Source organism: Scyliorhinus torazame, chromosome 4 (assembly GCF_047496885.1).
Source record: "Scyliorhinus torazame isolate Kashiwa2021f chromosome 4, sScyTor2.1, whole genome shotgun sequence".
Lineage (NCBI taxonomy): Eukaryota > Metazoa > Chordata > Chondrichthyes > Carcharhiniformes > Scyliorhinidae > Scyliorhinus > Scyliorhinus torazame.
In genome coordinates, this window is record NC_092710.1 from 66,933,100 (window position 1) to 66,951,564 (window position 18,465).

General features: G+C 50.2%; 1 protein-coding gene across 2 annotated transcripts in view; it reads right to left on the reverse strand.

Moving 5' to 3' along the window:
• Positions 1 to 18,465, reverse strand: part of LOC140410278 (NACHT, LRR and PYD domains-containing protein 3-like) — a 169,051-nt gene that overhangs the window by 19,928 nt on the left and 130,658 nt on the right. For both annotated transcript variants that reach the window (XM_072498239.1, XM_072498240.1), the window contains 3 exons: positions 11,595 to 11,765; positions 5,835 to 6,005; positions 5,062 to 5,232 (listed from right to left, as the gene is read on the reverse strand). In XM_072498239.1, coding sequence (XP_072354340.1) covers positions 5,062 to 5,232; positions 5,835 to 6,005; positions 11,595 to 11,765 — 513 coding nt within the window. The remainder of the gene's footprint in view (positions 1 to 5,061; positions 5,233 to 5,834; positions 6,006 to 11,594; positions 11,766 to 18,465) is intronic.

The window sequence follows — 18,465 nt, forward strand, 5'->3', positions numbered from 1 at the left end:
TTTCGACTGTTTGCACTAAGAGTGCGGGGGGGGAGGAGAACCAGTGGGGGGGGGGGTAAGATGCTAAGCGCCATGAGCGGGAGCTGCCAGGCTTGCTGGGAGGGCTAGTTCACGGGAGCAAAGTGGGGGCTGAGTTGAAGACCGATGTGGGAGGGGTGGGTACGGGAACTAGACTGCTGATGGGGAGGGGACTTTCAAAATGGAGGAAGAGGAGGGTTGATGACAGTGGTTGCCCGAGGGAGGGCCAGGCGAGGTGCGGGACATGAGCCATAGACTGGCCTAGGAGAGGTTATGGTTGATCGGTGGGGAGAATGGGGGAGGGGGTGCCCCCCCCAGGCTGGTCACATGGAACGTTTGGAACTGAATGGGCCAGTCAAAAGGGCCATGTGTCCGCGCACGAGGTAACTGAAGGAGGATGTGGCCATGTCGCAGGAGACACATCTGAAGGTGGGGGATCAGATTAGGTTGAGGAGGGGATGGGTTGGGCAGGTGTTTCACTCGGGATTAGACGTTAAAACGAGGGTGGTTGCAATCCTGGTCAATAAATACGTGGCGATCGAGTTGGGGAAGATAGAGGCGTACCCGGGGGTGTAGATATGTTATGGATAGTGGAAAGTTGGAGGGATGGCCGTGGTATTGGTAAATATATATGCCCCAAACTGGGATGATGTTGAGTATGTCAGGCAGATGCTGGGGAAGACCCGGGACCTGGATTCATATCAACTGATTACGGGGGAAGATTTCAAGACGGTCCCGGATCCGAGGCTGGATTGGTCGAGTTCCAGGTCTGGGAAGGTATCAGCTATGGCAAAGGAGCTGCGCGGGTTTGTGGAGCGCTTGGGGGGGGGGGGGGGGGATCCGTGGAGATTTGGGAGGCCAAGGAGTAAGGAGTTTTCATTCTACTCCCATGTGCAGAAGGTGTATTCCTGGGTAGACTTCTTTGTGTTGGACAAAACCCTGCTGGCTGAAGTGGTGGATGCTGAACATTCAGCAATTGTGGTGTCAGACCAAGCCCCACACTGGGTAGACCTGTAAGTTAGCAAAGGAAAGGCCAGCGGCCGCAATGGAGGTTGGATGTGGGGCTGTTAGCGGAGGAGGAGGTGTGCGAGCGGGTGAGGGAGACCATTCGGGGGTATATAAAAATCAATGACACAGGTGAGGTTTCTGCGTTGGTGGTGTGGGAGGAACTGAAAGTGGTTGTTAGGGGGGAACTCATCTCAATTTGGGCCAATAAGGAGAAGACTGAGCGGGCAGAGTTGGACAGGATGGTCGGTGAAATTTTACAGGTGGGACAGGAGGTGTGCGGAGTCTCCGGATGATGAGCTTCTGAAGGAGCGTCAGAGACTGCAGCTGGAATTTGGGCTCCTGTCCACAGGTAAGGCGGAGGGACAACTTAGGAGGGTAAAGGAGGCGGTCTGTGAATATGTGGGAAAAGCCAGCAGGATGCTGGCACATCAGGTGAGGAAACAGGAGGCAGCAACAGAGATTGGAAATGTAAGAGATACAGGGGGGGGGGGGGGGGGGGGTGATTTTGGATCCTGCAGGGGTGAATGATGTTTTTCGGGAGCTTTACAGTAGATTGTACAAATCGGAATCCCCAGCCGGGGAGGAGGGTACAAAGTGATTTCTGGAGGGGCTGGAATTCCCGAGGATAGATGAGGAGTTGGTGGAGGGTTTTGTAGCCCCAATTGGGCTTGGGGAGGTTATAGAATGGTTGGGGGCGATGCAATCGGGTAAGGCCCCGGGACCTGATGGCCACCCAGTTGAGTTTTATAAAAGGTTCTCTGGGTTACTAGGGCTACTCCTGGTAAAGGCATTCAATGAGTCTAAGGAGCTGGGAGTGCTCCCCCCAACGTTTCGTAGGCATCAATCTCCCTTATTTTGAAGCGGGATAAGGATCGAGAGAGTTGTGGGTCATATAGACCAATCTCTCTGTTGAATATGAATGCTAAATTGCTGGCAAAGATCTTGGCCATGAGCAGAGAGGACATGTGTCCCGGAGTTAAAAGGAGAGGACCAGATGAGACTTGTGAAGGGATGACACCTGACATCCAATATCAGACGGCTCCTAAATGTGATATTGATGCCTGCGGAGGGGCGCAAGGTCAAGGTGGTGTGGCCATGGATGCAGAGAAGGCCTTTGATCGGTTGGAGTGGAGGTACCTGTGGGATGTCCTGGGAAGGTTCGGGTTCAGGCAGGGATTCGTGGATTGGGTCCGGTTGCTCTATCAGGCACCAGTGGCGAATGTAAGGGCCAACCGGGTCCGGCCAGCATATTTTAGTCTGTGCAGGGGGATAAGGCAGGGGTGCCCACTCTCCCCACTATTGTTTGCCTTGGCCATAGAGCCTTTGGCAATGGCACTGAGGGCATCGAACATTTGGCAGGTGATAGTGAGAGGGGGGGGTGAACTGTATGGTCTCGCTCCATGCGGACGATTTGCTCCTGTATGTAACAGACGCGTTGGGGGGGGGGATTAGAGGAATTATGGGAATACTGGAGGAATTTGGCCGATTCTCAGGTTACAAACTAAACCTGAGCAAGAGCGAGGTCTTCGCGATCCAGGCAAGGGGGCAGGAGATGAGACAGAGCGTGATGCGTTCAAAGTGGTGGGAAGGAGTTTTAGGTATCTGGGGATTCAGGTGGGAAGAGACTGGGGTCAGCTTCATGAACTAAATTTGGGCAGGATGATTGAGCAAATGAAAGGGGACTTCCGTAGGTGGGACATGCTCCCGTTGTCATTGGCGGGGAGGGTACAGACTGTGAAAATGACAGTCCTCCCGAGATTGCTGTTTGTGTTTCAGTGTCTCCCAATCTTTAGCCCCAAAGCATTTTTTAGGAAAATGAACATGGCGATCTCGGGTTTTATTGGGGCTGGGAAAGCCCCGAGGGTGAAGAAGGTCCTTCTTGAGCAGGGTGCGGGGAGGGAGGCTTGGCCCTTCCGAACTTCATTAATTACTACTGGGTGGCTAACATTTCGATGGTTATGAAGTGGGTAGTGGGGGAGGGGTCGGTATGGGAGCAGGTAGAGGCGGCATCATGTAAGGGCCCAAGTCCGGAGGCTCTGTTAATGGCACCTCTGCCATTCTCGCCTGCTCAGTACTCCACAAGCCCAGTATACTGGCAACCCTGAGGGTGTGGGGGCAATAGAGGCAGCATATGCGCCTGGAGCATTGGTGTGGTCACAGATCTGTGACAATCACCGGTTTGCTCCGGGGGGGCTGGATGGAGGCTTCAGGAGGTGGCAGCGGGCAGGGATTGAGAGATTTGGGGACCTTTTCATTGAAGAAGGTTTCCCGAGCCTGGAGGAGCTAGAAGAGAGGTTTGAGTTACCGGGTGGGAACGGGTTATGGTACCTGCAGGTACGGGACTTTGTCCAGAGGCAGGTTCCAAGATTCCCCCACCTCCCTCTAAGGGGACTACAGGATAAGGTGATGTCAAAAACAAGGGTTGGGGAGGGGAGGGTCTCGGAAATATATAAGGAATTGATGGAGTGGGATGGGGACCCAATCGTGGGAGGTGGGGGGGGGGGGGGGTGGGGGGGGGGGGGGGTGGGGGGGAGGTTGGGGCTATGGGATAAGGTCCTGACAAGAATCAATGCATACTCGTTGTGTGCCAGGCTTAGCCTGATCCAGTTCAAAGTGGTCCACAGGTCTCATATGACTGTGGCCTGGATGAGTAGGTATTTTGAGGAGGTGGAGGACAGGTGTGGGAGGTGCAGGGGAAGTGCGGCGAAGACTCGGAGCCTCCAAAGTCGGGAGTGTGGGTCAGTGACATGGCAGAGTTTCTCAGGCTAGAGAAGATCAAGTTCGCCTTAAGGGGTTCAATACAGGGGTTCGCTCGGAGGTGGCAGCCGTTCTTCGACTTCTTTAAGGAAAACTGACCGTCAGCAGAAGGGGGGAGGCATGGAAGTGGAGAATAAGGGCAGGGAATCTAATATATGGGTAGCTAGGAGTTAGGGAGGGGGGAAATTGGGCATGTTACTCTGGGTGTCTTGCGTGTGTCGGACTGTTCTGTTATTTAGAATATTTATATGTTAAAATGATAAAATTTTAAATGTCTCAATAAAATGTTCCCTAAAAAAAAATACACTAACAACTCATTTGCCAGGCAACCTTTGCCAATGTAATTTGTCCAATCGACGGTGCACATTGGCACAGTGATAAGCACTGCTGCATCACAGCGCCAGGGACCCGGGTTCAATTCTGGCCTTGGGTGATTGTTTGTGTGGATTTTGTACATTCTCCCCATGTCTGCATGGATTTCCTCCGGTTTCCTCCCACAGTCCAAAGATGTACAGGTTAGGTGGATTGGCCATGCTAAATTGCCCCGTGGTGTCCAAAAGGTTAGGTGTGACTACTATTTTACGGGGATAGGATGGGAACGCGGTCCTAAGTAGGGTGCCCTTTCAGAGGGTCGGTACAGACCCGATGGGCCAAATGGCCTCAAGCACTGTAGTGATTCTATAAGAAAACTTAAATCATCTGTGATATTGCAGTATCTTTATTACAAGCCACAATTATTTTTTCCTATTTCCTCTGTCCAAAAGTGTGACTAGTGTTAGGGGCCCTCAGAACAAGTGACCACTTGCCTTTACTATTTCTCATCTCTACCCAAACTGATACTGCTTCTTGATCATCTGAACTAAGGTCACCTCTCACTACTGTACTGATGTCATCGGTCATTCACAGAACCTCCTCCCCAATATTTCCTACCCTCTTATCCTTCCATTCACTGTCATTTTATCACTCTTTTGCAAATCAAAGGCTGCTGTGACCAGGGAGAGCTATCCACCTCTGACAAAGAGTAGGGATCTCAGAGGGTGCACCATCAGGCTATTCCCCTGCTTCCTTGACACAAAGATCTGTGGGACTGATATCCCATAAGCTGGGAATCAGGAGAGAGAAACAACAGGGTTCAGGGTAAATGCAGTTTTTAAAAAATTGATGATTGACATGAAGAATAATGGACAGTGTTTATTTTTCAACTAACATCCTAGTAACGGTGTTCAAAATACGTTGCTAAATATTTACTTATTGTAAAAATTTCAGACTCGTACTGACCTCAGTCTCTGTATTTTACAGTCAGGACTCGTCATGGCTGCAGAAAGTAGTTTTACCCCCAAATCTCCCAGTTTATTATTACCTAGGTCAAGATCTGTCAGGGATTGGTTTGTACCGAGAGCGGAGGCCAGGTCCCTGGCAGAAGAATCTGTGAAAGCAGTATTAAATAGTCTGGAAAACAGATGGAGAAAAATAACAGGAGTCAGAGTAATTCTCCAGTATTTTAAAGAACACTGTCAATGATAATAATAATGTACAGAGTGACACATTCAAGAAACATAACTTCCAAATAAAGAAGCAAAATACAAATAATGCTTTAAATCTGAAATATAAATACATATTCAGGAAATACTCAACAGATCTGGTACTATAGGGGAGCACGGTAGCACAGTGGTAGCACAGTTGCCAGGTTCGATTCCCGGCTTGGGTCATTGTCTGTGTGGAGTTTGCACGTTCTTCCCGTGTCTACGTGGGTTTCCTCCGGGTGCTCCGGTTTCCTCCCACAGTCCACAGATGTGCAGGTTAGGTGGATTGGCTATGCTAAATTGCCCTTAGTGTTCAAAAAGGTTAGCTGGGGTCACTAGGTTCCAGGGATAGGTTGGAGGTGTGGGCTTAAGTGGGTGCTCTTTCCAAGGGCTGGTGCAGACACGATGGGCCGAATGGCCTCCTTCTGTACTGTAAATTCTATAAATAAATATTAACAGTGCTCAAAACATGTTGTTAGATATCCAGTTATTATAAGCACAATCCCACACAGATTGTCTGTTACTTACTTCAGTTTCTGTATTTTACAGTCTGGGTTCCTCAAAGCCGTAAACAGTAGTTTCACTCCTGAATCTCCCAGTTTATTATTACCCAGGTTCAGATCGGTCAGTGACTGGTTTGTACTGAAAACAGAGACGAGATCCTCGACACAAGAATCTGTCAGAGTGTTATCGTATAACCTTTGAATCAGATGGAGAGATGGAGAAAAACAACAGGAATCAGAGTGAATCTCCAGTGATTGAAAGAACAATATTAATAATAATGAGAATGTACACTGTGAAACATTCCAGAACAACTTTCAAATCTAAAAGCAAAATACAAATGATGCTCTGATGTGATATATCAATAAATTATTGCGCAAATACTCAGAAGGTTCGGCAGATTTTCCAGCCCACTTATTGCTGGGTGGAATCTGCGATGGGAGCAGAAAATCCCACAGGACGCTGAAATCGCATTTCATGCTGAAGTAAAGTTTGGCATGCACCTGGCGGAGCCCAGTTGGCTGCATCGCTCGGGGAGGGAGGGTCATGCCCAGACAGGTCCAGGGGCCAGTGCCGGGGGAGTATTCCCGAGATGGTGATTGCTTGGTGATGTGGGCGAGTGTTCTAAGGGGTGTTCCATGGGGTGCCTTCCATGGGTTTGGAATTGTGTTGTGGAGGGGGGCTGTTCTGTGGGAGGTGGGGGTGTTGGTGGTGGGGGGGTGGGGGGGGAGGGGGGGGGGAAGTGTTCTAATTTTTGTACATTGGTGGCCTTTAAAAAGTGCACCTCGATCATTAAGAAATGAAGTTGCTGGTGGGGGTGTGCTGAATCTGAATCCAACCCCGCCAAGCGTTACATCGTGAGCTCACTCCTACCCTTTGTTGCTCCATCAGGCTAATAATACAATGGAGAAAGCCGGCGGCTCCTCCTCCTCAAAGGTGGATAGCTGTAGCCCAGTCAAAGCAGCTCTTGATGTGGGAGCAGTGCACTTTCCAACACATCCTTCAGACGACTCCTGTGTCCATCCATCAGGACACTAACTCACCTTACCACATTTCCTACCCAATGTGACACTCTGCATATTTTAGGGAAAACTCTGCCTCATGTTTCAGTTTGATTATTTGCTTGAGATAGGAAAAAGCAGCGGCTTGAAAGGATTCAAGGAACAAGGAAAAAGGAGGAGGGGCAAGAACAAAATGAAAGCGCACATTTGATTAAAGTGAAAAGTGGTGATGGTGTTAAGACAAAGCACAGCACTTCTCACCTTAAGCCCATTTCACTAGCATGTAGGCTTGGAGAGATGATGGTTAAGAACTGGAATGAGGACAAAGATAATGACTGTGAGTGCAAACACAGTATTAAGCTTACAGCCTTATGTGTGAATAACGATGAAAGTGAAATTGGTAAAAAAGGTCATCCCACCCAGCTACTTGCGATATCCAGACAGAAGCATTAATTGCCAGACGGATCAGCCTCTCTGTACAGGGTCCAGGTCAGTCAGAGCTGACTTCTGCGCTGCCATGATGGAGTGGCAACATGCAGGAAGCATCCCTGTGGAGACCTGATGGGCAGTCCAGCTGTCACCAGCATTGGGTAATGCATGTCTTTGAAAATTTCCCCAATGGAAGTTGATGTGTTTGTAAGACAGCACACATCAGGTAACGAGCTAAGAAGAATGGCAGCGTCCAGATCTTGCCATCCTTACGCCAATCATAGATGAAATGCTGAAGGTAGGAGACCTGAAGGCAGGAGAGGAAGTCGTTGATGGTAAGGTGAGGTTGTCGAGCTGAGTTAGTGTCCTGATGGATGGACACAGGAGAGCTACTAATTAGCCGCTGCTAATCAAACAACATCGTGGCTCTTTTGTCCATCACTGGTTATGTGGAGTTGTCTGAAGGATATGTTGGAAAATGCACTGCTCCCACACCAAGAGCTGATTTGACTGGGCTACATCTATCCACCTTTGAGGAGGAGGACAGGGTCCTCAGATGGTGCAGCGTCACATTATTCCCCCACACACCCAACACAAACATCTGTGGGATGAACATCCTATAGATAGGGATCAGAGAGACAAATTAAGGAGATGAGTTAAAATATAGTTGTTGGCAAGAACTTCTCATTCCTCAGGGCATCTAAAAGTGCACACAGGGATCCCCAAAGTCTCCAAGTAAGGACTGCATGGCAATTGCACTGGTATTCAAACTTCTGATGGGTAATCACCTTGTAATGGGAACTATCTGATACTCCAATTTAAATTGTAAACTTGATGATTTCAACTGTCTTACAGTAATAGTTTGTGATAACACCCTAGGCTAATGCGCGGTAAATTCCAGCCCCACTTGAACCGGAGTCACAACACACGTAAAATAAGATTTCTTTAAAATACACGAGGTCCTTGGTTGAACCAATAAACTGCAGTAACCAGGATTGAACCTTTAACACAAGTAACTTTTTATTATGTACAGTATTAGAATTAAACCAACAGAAAATGTAATGCCAAATACCTATTTCCCCCTCCCCCCACCCTTTCTAACTACCCCCACACAATCAACAGAGGGGAAAGGGAAAGAAAATGTGAAACAAAATGAAAGAATAAGGATCTTTGATGCACGAGGATGACTTCTGGTTAGTGTCGTTCTGGAGTTCAACTGTCGTTTTGATGCTTCTTCCTTCACAGATGGTTTCTCTGGCAAGGTTGTCTATCTTCTCCACAGACTCAGCACATTACAAGATCACAGCAAAGGATGTGCCGGCATTTAATGCCTTCAGAACAATAAAGCAGTTCTTTCACTTCAGCAAGCAGAGAGAGAGAGAGAGAGCGAGCGAGAGAGATCCTTTCACTTCCAAAGTCTAAACGTTTCTGCCCAGTTCTTACAGGAAGAATCACACAGGAACCCCAATCACTGACCATTGTCAGGCAGAACACTGTCCCTGGCCAACCCATCGGTTGCCAGCCAACCAATCAATCCGACTCCTTGCAAACCTAGTTCCCAAGATCCATTTGATGTCGAGGAGTCTGGCTAAGAACAAAACCTGGGGAAAACAGTGTCCTGACAAGCAAGCGCTTCAACCTTGAGTCTTCTGCTGAAAGGTACAATCTGATTGTGGCTCCACAGACAAAATAATAAAATAACATAAAAGAAATAGGACAAAGCAAATAAGCAGGAAGGACTCTTACATGGTAAGAGAAAAGTTGAGCAAAATTAAAACCAATCCTAGCTTCTATAGCACTGACTGTTACCTGTCCCGACACACCCCCATGAGATTGCACCAGTTCCCGCCTTCCCATGACACCACCACCGCATACACCCACCCATTCAGAACTAACTCACCCCTCTCCCCTGACAAATCCCAAAATACCACCGACTAATCTCACAACCCCTCTAAAAACTAAGTATAGCTTAAAAGAATAAAGAGAAGTACAGCACTGATAATTGCCCGTCTAAACTAAAACCTTCCACACTTCTGGGGTCTGTACCCCTCTATTCCCATCCTATTCACGTATTTGTCAAGCTGCCCCTTAAACGTCACTATCTTACCTGCTTCCACCATATCCTCCAGCAGCGTGTTCAGGCACCCACTACCCTGTGTGTAAAAAAAACTCCCCCGCACATCTCCTCTCAACTTTGCCCCTCGCACTTTAAACCAATATCCCATAGTAATAGACTATTCCACCCTGGGAAAAAGCTTCTGACTATCTACTTTGTCCATGCCCCTCATAATTTTTAGACTTCTATCATGTTGTCCCTCAACCTCGGTTGTTCCAATGAGAACAAACTGAGTTTATTCAACCTCTCGTCATACATGATGGCCTCCATATCAGGCAATATCCTCATGAACCTCTTCTGTAACCTCTCCAAAGCCTCCACATGCTTCTGGTAGTGTGGCGACCAGAATTGAACGCTTATATTCCAAAGTGGCCTAACTAAGGTTCTCTGCAGCTGTGCATGACTTGCCAATTTTCATATTCAATGCCCCGCCCGATGAAGGAAAGCATGCCGTATGTCTTCTTAACTACCTTCTAAGGGCAGCACAGTAGCATAGTGGTTAGCACAGTTGCTTTTCAGCTCCAGGGTCCCAGGTTCGATTCCCGGCTGGGTCACTGTCTGTGCAGAGTCTGCACGTTCTCCCCATGTCTGCGTGGGCTTCCTCCGGGTGCTCCGGTTTCCTCCCAGAAGGTCCCGAAAGACATGCTGTTAGGTAATTTGGATGGTCCAAAGATGTGCGGGTTAGGTGCATTGGCCATGCTAAATTGCCCTGAGTGCCTTTAGAAGTGGGGGATTACTGGGTTACGGGGATAGGGTAGATACGCGAGCTTCAGTAGGGAGCTCTCTGTTAGTGCCGGTGCAGACTCAATGGGCCGAATAGCCTCCTTCTGCACTGTAAATTCTATGATTCTTCACCTGCCTTGCCACTTTCAGTGACCCGTAGACCTGTACACCCAGATCCTTCTGTCAATGCACTTAAGGGTTCTGCCATTTACTATATATTCCCCACCTGTATTAGACCCTACAAAATGCATTACCTAACATTTGTCCGGATTAAACTCCATCTGCTTTCTTTCCGCCCAAGTCTCTAACCGATCTATATCCTGCTGTACCCTCTGACAGTCCCCATCGCGATCTGCATTTCCACCAACCTTTGTGTCATCCGCAAAATACCTAATCAGATCAGTTACATTTTCATTCAAAAAATTCATACACACAACAGCAAAGGTCCCAGCACTGATCCCTGCTGAACACCACTAGTCACAGCCCTCCATTCAGGAAATCGCCCTTCCACTGCTACCCTCTTTGTCTTCGAAGACCGAGCCAATTCTATATCCATCTTGCCAGCTCATCTCTAATCCCATGTGACTTCACCTTCTGTACCAGTCTGCCATGAGGGACCTTGTCAAAGGCCTTACTAAAATCCATGTTGGCAACATCCACTGCCCTACCTTTATCAATCATCTTTGTCACTTCCTCAAAAAACTCGATCAAGTTAGTGAGACACAACCTCTCCCCTTCACAAAACCATGCTCCCTCTCGTTATTACTTCCACTTGCTTCCAAATGGGGTAAACCCTATCTCGAGAACCCTTCCAATAATGTCCCTACCACTGATGTAAAGCTCACCGGCCTATAAATCCCTGGATTATCCTTGCTAACCTTCTTAAACAAAGGAACAACATTAGCTATTCTCCAGTCCTCTGGGACCTCACCTGTAGCCAGTGAGGATAAAAAGATTTCTGTCAAGATATTCCTTACTTTTGACTCTCCTCCACTCAACTAAAGGATTCTGGAACCTGCTGCATTCCACCTTTCTCACCCAGCCCAAGTAGGAATGTGGGGTGAGGAAGGTGTGGTTAGATTTCAGAGTAAATAGAGGGCAGCACGGTGGCGCAGTGGTTAGCATTGCTACCTCACAGCGCCGAGGTCCCAGGCTCGATCTCGGCTCTGGGTCACTGTCTGTGTGGAGTTTGCATATTCTCTGTGTTGCGTGGGTTTTACCCCCACAACCCAAAGATGTGCAGGTAGATTGGTCACGCTAAATTGCCCCTTAAATTGGAAAAAATGAATTGGGTACGCTAAATTTAAAAAAAAGAGGGAAAAAAAAGATTTCAGAGTAAATAATGATAAGTGGATTGACAATCTGACTCTGATTGTCACTCCATGGAAGTTATGGCCCTTTAATACTGACACTGATAATAATTGACAGTGTTTATCTATTACTCTAATAAGAGTGCTCAAAGTATATTGTTAGGTATCAAGTTATTATAAATACAATCTCACACAGTCTGGTACTTACTCCAGTGTCTGTATTTTACAATCTGGATTCCTCAGAGTCACAGACAGTAGTTTCACTCCTGAATCTCCCAGGATATTATCACTCAGGTTCAGGTCTGTCAGTGACTGGTTTGTATTGAGCACGGAGGCGAGATCCTCAGCACAAGAATATGTGAGAGTATTATCATTCAGCCTGGAATCAGATGGATAAACATAACAGGAATCAGGGTACATCCCTGTGTTTTAAAGAACACTATAACAACAGTAATAATGTAGATTGTGAAATATTCCAGAAACACAAGTTTAAAAATACAAAAGCAAAATACAAATGGCGCCACATTTGCGAAAGATAAATAATCTTCGGAAATATTCAATGGGTCTGACAGTATCTGAGAAGGGAGAAACAGTATATGTTTCAGATTGATGAGCTTACATTAGAGCTGGGAAATGACAGGTATTAAGCAACAGGGAAGTGGGGGCGAAGCAGGAAAGAACAATATGAAAGTGCAGGTGTGACTAACGTGACAAAAGTGGTGATGGTGCAGGACAAAGCACAGCACACCGTACCCTAAACCTGTGTCAATACTGTGTAGGGTTGGAGGCTTGATAGTTAAGAAACGGAGTGCATGCTGGGGGCAAAGATTTTTTTTTAAAAATATATTTATTAAAGCCTTTTAACACAATTTTTCTCCCTTACAAACAATAACCCGCCCCCCTCGTAACAAAAAAAAAGATAAATCGCGCAGAGCACGATATATACATGGCAAAATGATATATTTACACAGCTTTGTACACTGGCCCTCACCCGTACGTGGCAGTTTCCCCAACCCTTCATGTTATCTCTTGCTCATCCACCCTCACAGGCAGTCCCCCCTCCCCCCCCCCCCCCCCCCCCCCCCGCACCAAGGTTGCTGCTGCTGCTGACCGACCTTCCTCTAACGCTCCGCGAGATAGTCTCGGAACGGTTGCCACCGCCTGTAGAACCCCTGCGCACACCCTCTCAAGGCAAACTTAATCTTCTCCAACTTTATGAACCCAGCCATATCATTTATCCAGGCATCCAGGCTGGGGGGCTTCGCCTCCTTCCACATTAGCAATATCCTTCGCCAAGCTACTAGGGACGCAAAGGCCAGAATGCCGGCCTCTTTCGCCTCCTGCACTCCCGGTTCGTCCACTACTCCAAATATTGCAAGCCCCAGCTTGGCTTGACCCGGACTTTCACCACCTGAGATATTGCTCCCGCCACTCCTCTCCAGAACCCCTCCAGTGCCGGGCATGACCAAAACATATGGACATGGTTCGCCAGGCTCCCTGAGCACCTTCCACATCTGTCCTCTACCCCAAAGAACCTACTCAACCTCGCCCCCATCAAGTGCGCTCTGTGGACCACCTGAAATTGTATCAGGCTGAGCCTGGCACACGAGGAGGAGGAATTAACCCTACCTAGGGCATCAGCCCACAGACTCTCCTCGATCTCCTCCTCCCATTTACCCTTCAATTCTTCTACCAGCACTTCCCCCTCTTCTTTCAACTCCTGGTGTATTTCCGACATCTTGCCCTCCCCGACCCATACACCCGAGATCACCCTATCTTGAACTTCTTGTGCCGGGAGCAACGGGAATTCCCTCACCTGTCGCCTCACAAAAGCCCTCACCTGCATATATCTAAAGGCATTTCCCGGGGGTAACTCGAACTTCTCCTCCAGTGCCCCTAGGCTCGCAAACGTCCCGTCGATGAACAGGTCCCCCATTCTTCCAATCCCCGCCCGATGCCAGCTCTGGAACCCCCCGTCCATCTTCCCCGGGACAAACCGGTGGTTACCCCTGATCGGGGACAACACCGATGCTCCCATTGCACCCCGGTGCCGTCTCCACTGGCCCCAGATCCTTAGCGTTGCCGCCACCACCGGGCTCGTGGTATAATTTGTCGGCGAGAGCGGCAGCGGTGCCGTCACCAACTCCCCCAGGCTCGTTCCTTTACAGGACGCCATCTCCATCCTCTTCCATGCCGCCCCCTCTCCCTCCATAACCCACTTGCGGATCATCGCCACATTTGCTGCCCAGTAGTAGCTCCCCAGGTTTGGCAGCGCCAACCTTCCTCGGTCCCTACTGCGTTCCAGGAACCCTCTCCTTACTCTCGGGATCTTATTCGCCCACACAAACCCCATAATACTCCTGCATACTCTCTTAAAAAAGGCCTTAGTGATCATGATGGGAAGGCACTGAAACACAAACAGAAACCTCGGAAGGACCACCATTTTGACCGACTGCACTCTACCCACCAGCGAGAGTGGTAACATGTCCCATCTTTTGAAATCCTCCTCCATTTGCTCCACCAATCTCGTCAGATTCAGTTCATGTAGGGTCCCCCAACTCCTGGCTATCTGGATCCCCAGATACCGAAAGCTCCCCTCCGCCCTCCTCAGTGGTAGGTCCCCTATCCCTCTTTCTTGGTCCCCCGCCTGTAATACAAAGAGCTCACTCTTCCCTACATTGAGCTTATAGCCCAAAATCTCCCCAAACTCCCTTAGAGTCTGCATGACCTCCACCATCCCCTCCATTGGATCCGCCACGTACAGCAACAGGTCATCCGCATATAGCGACACCCGATGCTCTTCTCCCCCTCGGACCACCCCCCTCCATTTATTAGACTCCCTCAATGACATGGCCAATGGTTCGATCGCCAATGCGAACAACAGGGGGGACAGGGGGCACCCCTGCCTCATCCCTCGGTACAGTCGAAAGTACTCCGACCTCCGCCGGTTCGTCACTACACTCGCCATCGGGGCTCTGTAAAGGAGCTTAACCCAATTGATAAACCCTACACCGAACCCAAACCTACGCAGCACCTTCCAGAGGTACTCCCACTCTACTCGGTCAAAGGCCTTCTCCGCGTCCATAGCTGCCACTATCTCCGCCTCTCCCTTCTCCGATGGCATCATTATCACGTTTAAGAGCCGCCGCACATTGGTGTTTAGTTGCCTGCCCTTTACAAATCCCGCCTGGTCCTTGTGGATTACCCCCGGGACACAGTCCTCGATCCTCGTGGCCAGCACATTTGCCAGCAACTTTGCATCCACATTGAGGAGCGAGATCGGCCTGTACGATCCACATTGCAGTGGGTCCTTGTCCCGCTTTAGGATCAAAGAAATTGTCGCTTCCGACATTGTCGGGGGCAGGGTCCCCTCCTCTCTTGCCTCATTAAAGGTCCTCACCAGCAGCGGGGCCAACAGGTCTGCGTACTTACTGTAGAACTCCACCGGGAATCCGTCTGGTCCCTTCCCCGCCTGCATGCTCCCCAAACCCATGCTCAGCTCCTCCAACTCAATTGGTGCCCCAAACCAGCCACCTCTTGCTCCTCCACCCTCGGGAATCTCAGCTGATCTAGGAATCGTCTCATCCCCTTACCCCGCTGGGGGCTGGGATCTGTACAGCTCTTCATAAAAGGCCTTGAATACCTCGTTTATTTTCGTCGCACTCTGAATCGTGGCTCCCCTTCCATCTTTGACTCCCCCTATTTCCCTCGCTGCCATCCTCTTACGGAGCTGGTGTGCCAGCATCCGACTAGCCTTTTCCGCATACTCGTAGGTCGCCCCCTGCGCTTTCCTCCACTGTGCCTCCGCCTTCCCTGTGGTCAACAGGTCAAACTCCGTCTTGAGCCGTCGTCTTTCCCCAAGTAATCTTTCCTCCGGGGCCTCTGCTTATCTCCTGTCCACTCTCAAAATCTCCCCCACTAACCTCTCCCTTTCCATACCCTCTGTCTTCTCCCTATGAGCCCTAATGGAAATTAGCTCTCCCCTGATCACCGCCTTCAACGCCTCCCATACCACCCCCACCCGCACCTTCCCGTTGTCGTTGGCCTCCAAGTACCTTTCAATACACCCCCTCACCTTCCCACACACCACCTCGTCCGCCAGCAGTCCCACATCCAGCCGCCACAACGGGCGTTGTTCCCTCTCCTCTCCCAGCTCCAGTTCCACCCAATGCGGGGCATGGTCCGAAACGGCTGTAGCCGAATGCTCCGTCCCTCCACCCTCGGGATGAGAGCCCTACCCAGGACAAAGAAATCTATCCAGGAGTAGGCTTTGTGTACATGGGAGAAGAAAGAAAATTCCCTGGCCTGCGGCCTTGCAAACCGCCATGGGTCCACTCCCCTCATCTGATCCATAAACCCCCTAAGTACCTTGGCCGCCGCCGGCCTCTTTCCAGTCCTTGATTTGGAGCGGTCCAGTGCTGGATCCAACACTGTATTGAAGTCCCCTACCATTATCAGGCGTCCTATCTCCAGGTCCGGAATGCACCCCAACATGCGCTTCATGAATCCTGCATCATCCCAGTTCGGGGCGTATATGTTTACCAACACCACCCACGTCCCTTGCAGCCTACCGCTCACCATTACATATCGCCCTCCATTGTCCGCTACAATAGTCTTGGCCTCAAATGACACCCGCTTTCCCACCAATATTGCCACCCCTCTATTCTTCGCGTCCAATCCCGAGTAGAATACCTGTCCTACCCATCCCTTTCTTAGCCTGACCTGGTCCGCCACCTTCAGGTGTGTCTCTTGGAGCATGGCCACGTCCACCTTCAGTCCCGTCAAGTGCGCGAACACTCGAATCCTCTTCACCGGCCCATTCAGGCCCCTCACATTCCACGTTATCAGCCGGATTGGAGGGGCTCTCACCCCCCCCACGCCCCGCCGACTAGTCATCTCCTTTTCTGGGCCAGTCCCGTGTCCACGCCTCCCTCACCCTCCAGTCCCCCAGAGGGGAGACCCCCATCCCGACCACCTCTTCTGTGTCCCATTCCCTTTCGGCCAGTGCAACAGCAACCCTTTTCCCCCCCCTTCCCCCCTCCGCTAGACCCCGGTCTAGCTTTTTTGCTCCCCCCATGTCACTCCCGTAAGTCAGCTGACGCCTGCTGACCCCGGCTTCCCCCGCCGTCCCATTGACCTCCCCGCGTGGGAGTCTCCCAATCCATATGCATTCCTTCGTTCCCCTTCCCGCCTTTCCAAAGCCCGCTCCGCCCCCTCTGGCGCAGCTCCTGTCGCGGCCTTGTCTCTCTCCCCCAGCCCATGTAACATTTCCTGCGCGTGATTGACCCCCTATATACAACAACCATCACACATCAAACCTCAAAACATCCCCCCCACCCTCACAAACACTCAGTTACAGTCCAAACTTTCGGCTTGTACAAAGGTCCACGCCTCTTCAGGCGTTTCGAAGTAATCGTGTTGGCCCTTGTATGTGACCCACAGTCGCGCTGGCTGCAGTATTCCGAATTTCACTTCTTTCAGGTACAACGCCGCTTTCGCCCGGTTGAAACCCGCTCTCCGCTTTGCAACCTCCGTGCTCCAGTCCGGGTATATTCGGATCTCTGCATTGTCCCACTTACTGCTCCGCTCCTTCTTGGCCCATCTCAGGACCCACTCTCTGTCCGTGAACCGGTGGAACCTCACCACCATCGCCCTTGGTGACTCAATTGCCTGGGGCTTCTTCGCCAGCACCCAATGTGCCCCGTCGAACTCCAGCGGCCTCGAAGGGGCCTTCGTGCCCATCATCGCCTCGAGCATCGTGCTCGCGTATGCCCCAGCATCAGCCCCCTCCACTCCCTCAGGGAGACCCAGGATTCGCAGATTCTTTTTCCTCGACCTGTTATCCAGATCTTCGAGTCTTCCCGCCCACCTCTTGTGTAGCAAGCATAGGCGCCAACATCTCCTTGCGCATCTCCTCGCGCTGCTCCTCGAAGCAGCGCTTGCTGAACTCCTGCAGCTCCCCTTTGTCCCTGGCCGCCGCCATTTTGTTTTCTTCCCCTCGCTTCTCCCGTTGCTCCAGCGCCGCTCCTTTGGCCGTTACACTTCTGGTCCGTTTCATAGAAGTTGGAGGGGGACCTCTCTCTTCTCTTCCCCACGGGCTGCGTCAAAAAAAAAAAAAGTTCCGTTGGGGCTCCACCAACGAGCCCGAAGGTCCGTGGTAGCGGGAGCTGCTGAATGGTGCGGCTTAGCTCCGCATAGCCGCAACCGGAAGTCGAGAGGGAATCATTTTGTCAGTGTTCGCTTCACCAGTCTGCCCCAAAAAGTCTATGGAAACTCCTGAAAAAGGTCTGGGAGTCCGTTCCAGGCGGGCTGCCGAATGCACGACCTACTCCTCCATGGCCGCCACCGGAAGCCTCGTCCCTGCTTCTTCAATGGCCTTGGTAGATCTTTTCACAGTTGTTCCCTCTGATGCTAGAATTCACCGCTGGGAAGTCCGCGCTGGGGGCAAAGATAACGGCTATGAATGTTGTGCACAATGTTAAGTTTAGAGCCTTACATGTGAATTAAGGATGAAATTGAAGTTAGTAGAAAAGGAATGCCACCCCGTCACTGGCAATGCCCAGTCAGGCGTACTGGCTGTCAGAAGCATGTCAGCCTCTCTGTGAAGGGTCCTCTCAGTCAGTGTTGACTCCTGAACTGCCACAACTGAGTGGTCACATGCATGGAGGCATCTCTGTGGTGCCAAAATGCACAATCACGCTCTCACCAAAATAGGATGGTGTATGTCTTTGATGGGTGAGTAACAATGGAAATTTATGTATTTGTAGAAGAGAACACACAGCCTATGGGAAGACAGGTGGCAGCATCCAGATCTTCCTATTGTTACGCCCAAAGAAGACAAAGTCTGGAAGTCCTGGAGACAAGGTGGGAAATCGATGATGGTGAATTGAGTTGTAGAGCTGTGAGAGTGAGGGGTCATATGAATGGGCATGGGAGACCTTCAGATGAGCTCAAAACATGGTGTTTACGTGTCCATTACTGGTCAAATAGAGATGTCTGAAGGATGTGTTGGAACCCTCTAATCACTCATCTCTCTCTCACAATTCAAAGGCTATGGTGACTGGAGAACAGCAGTCCAC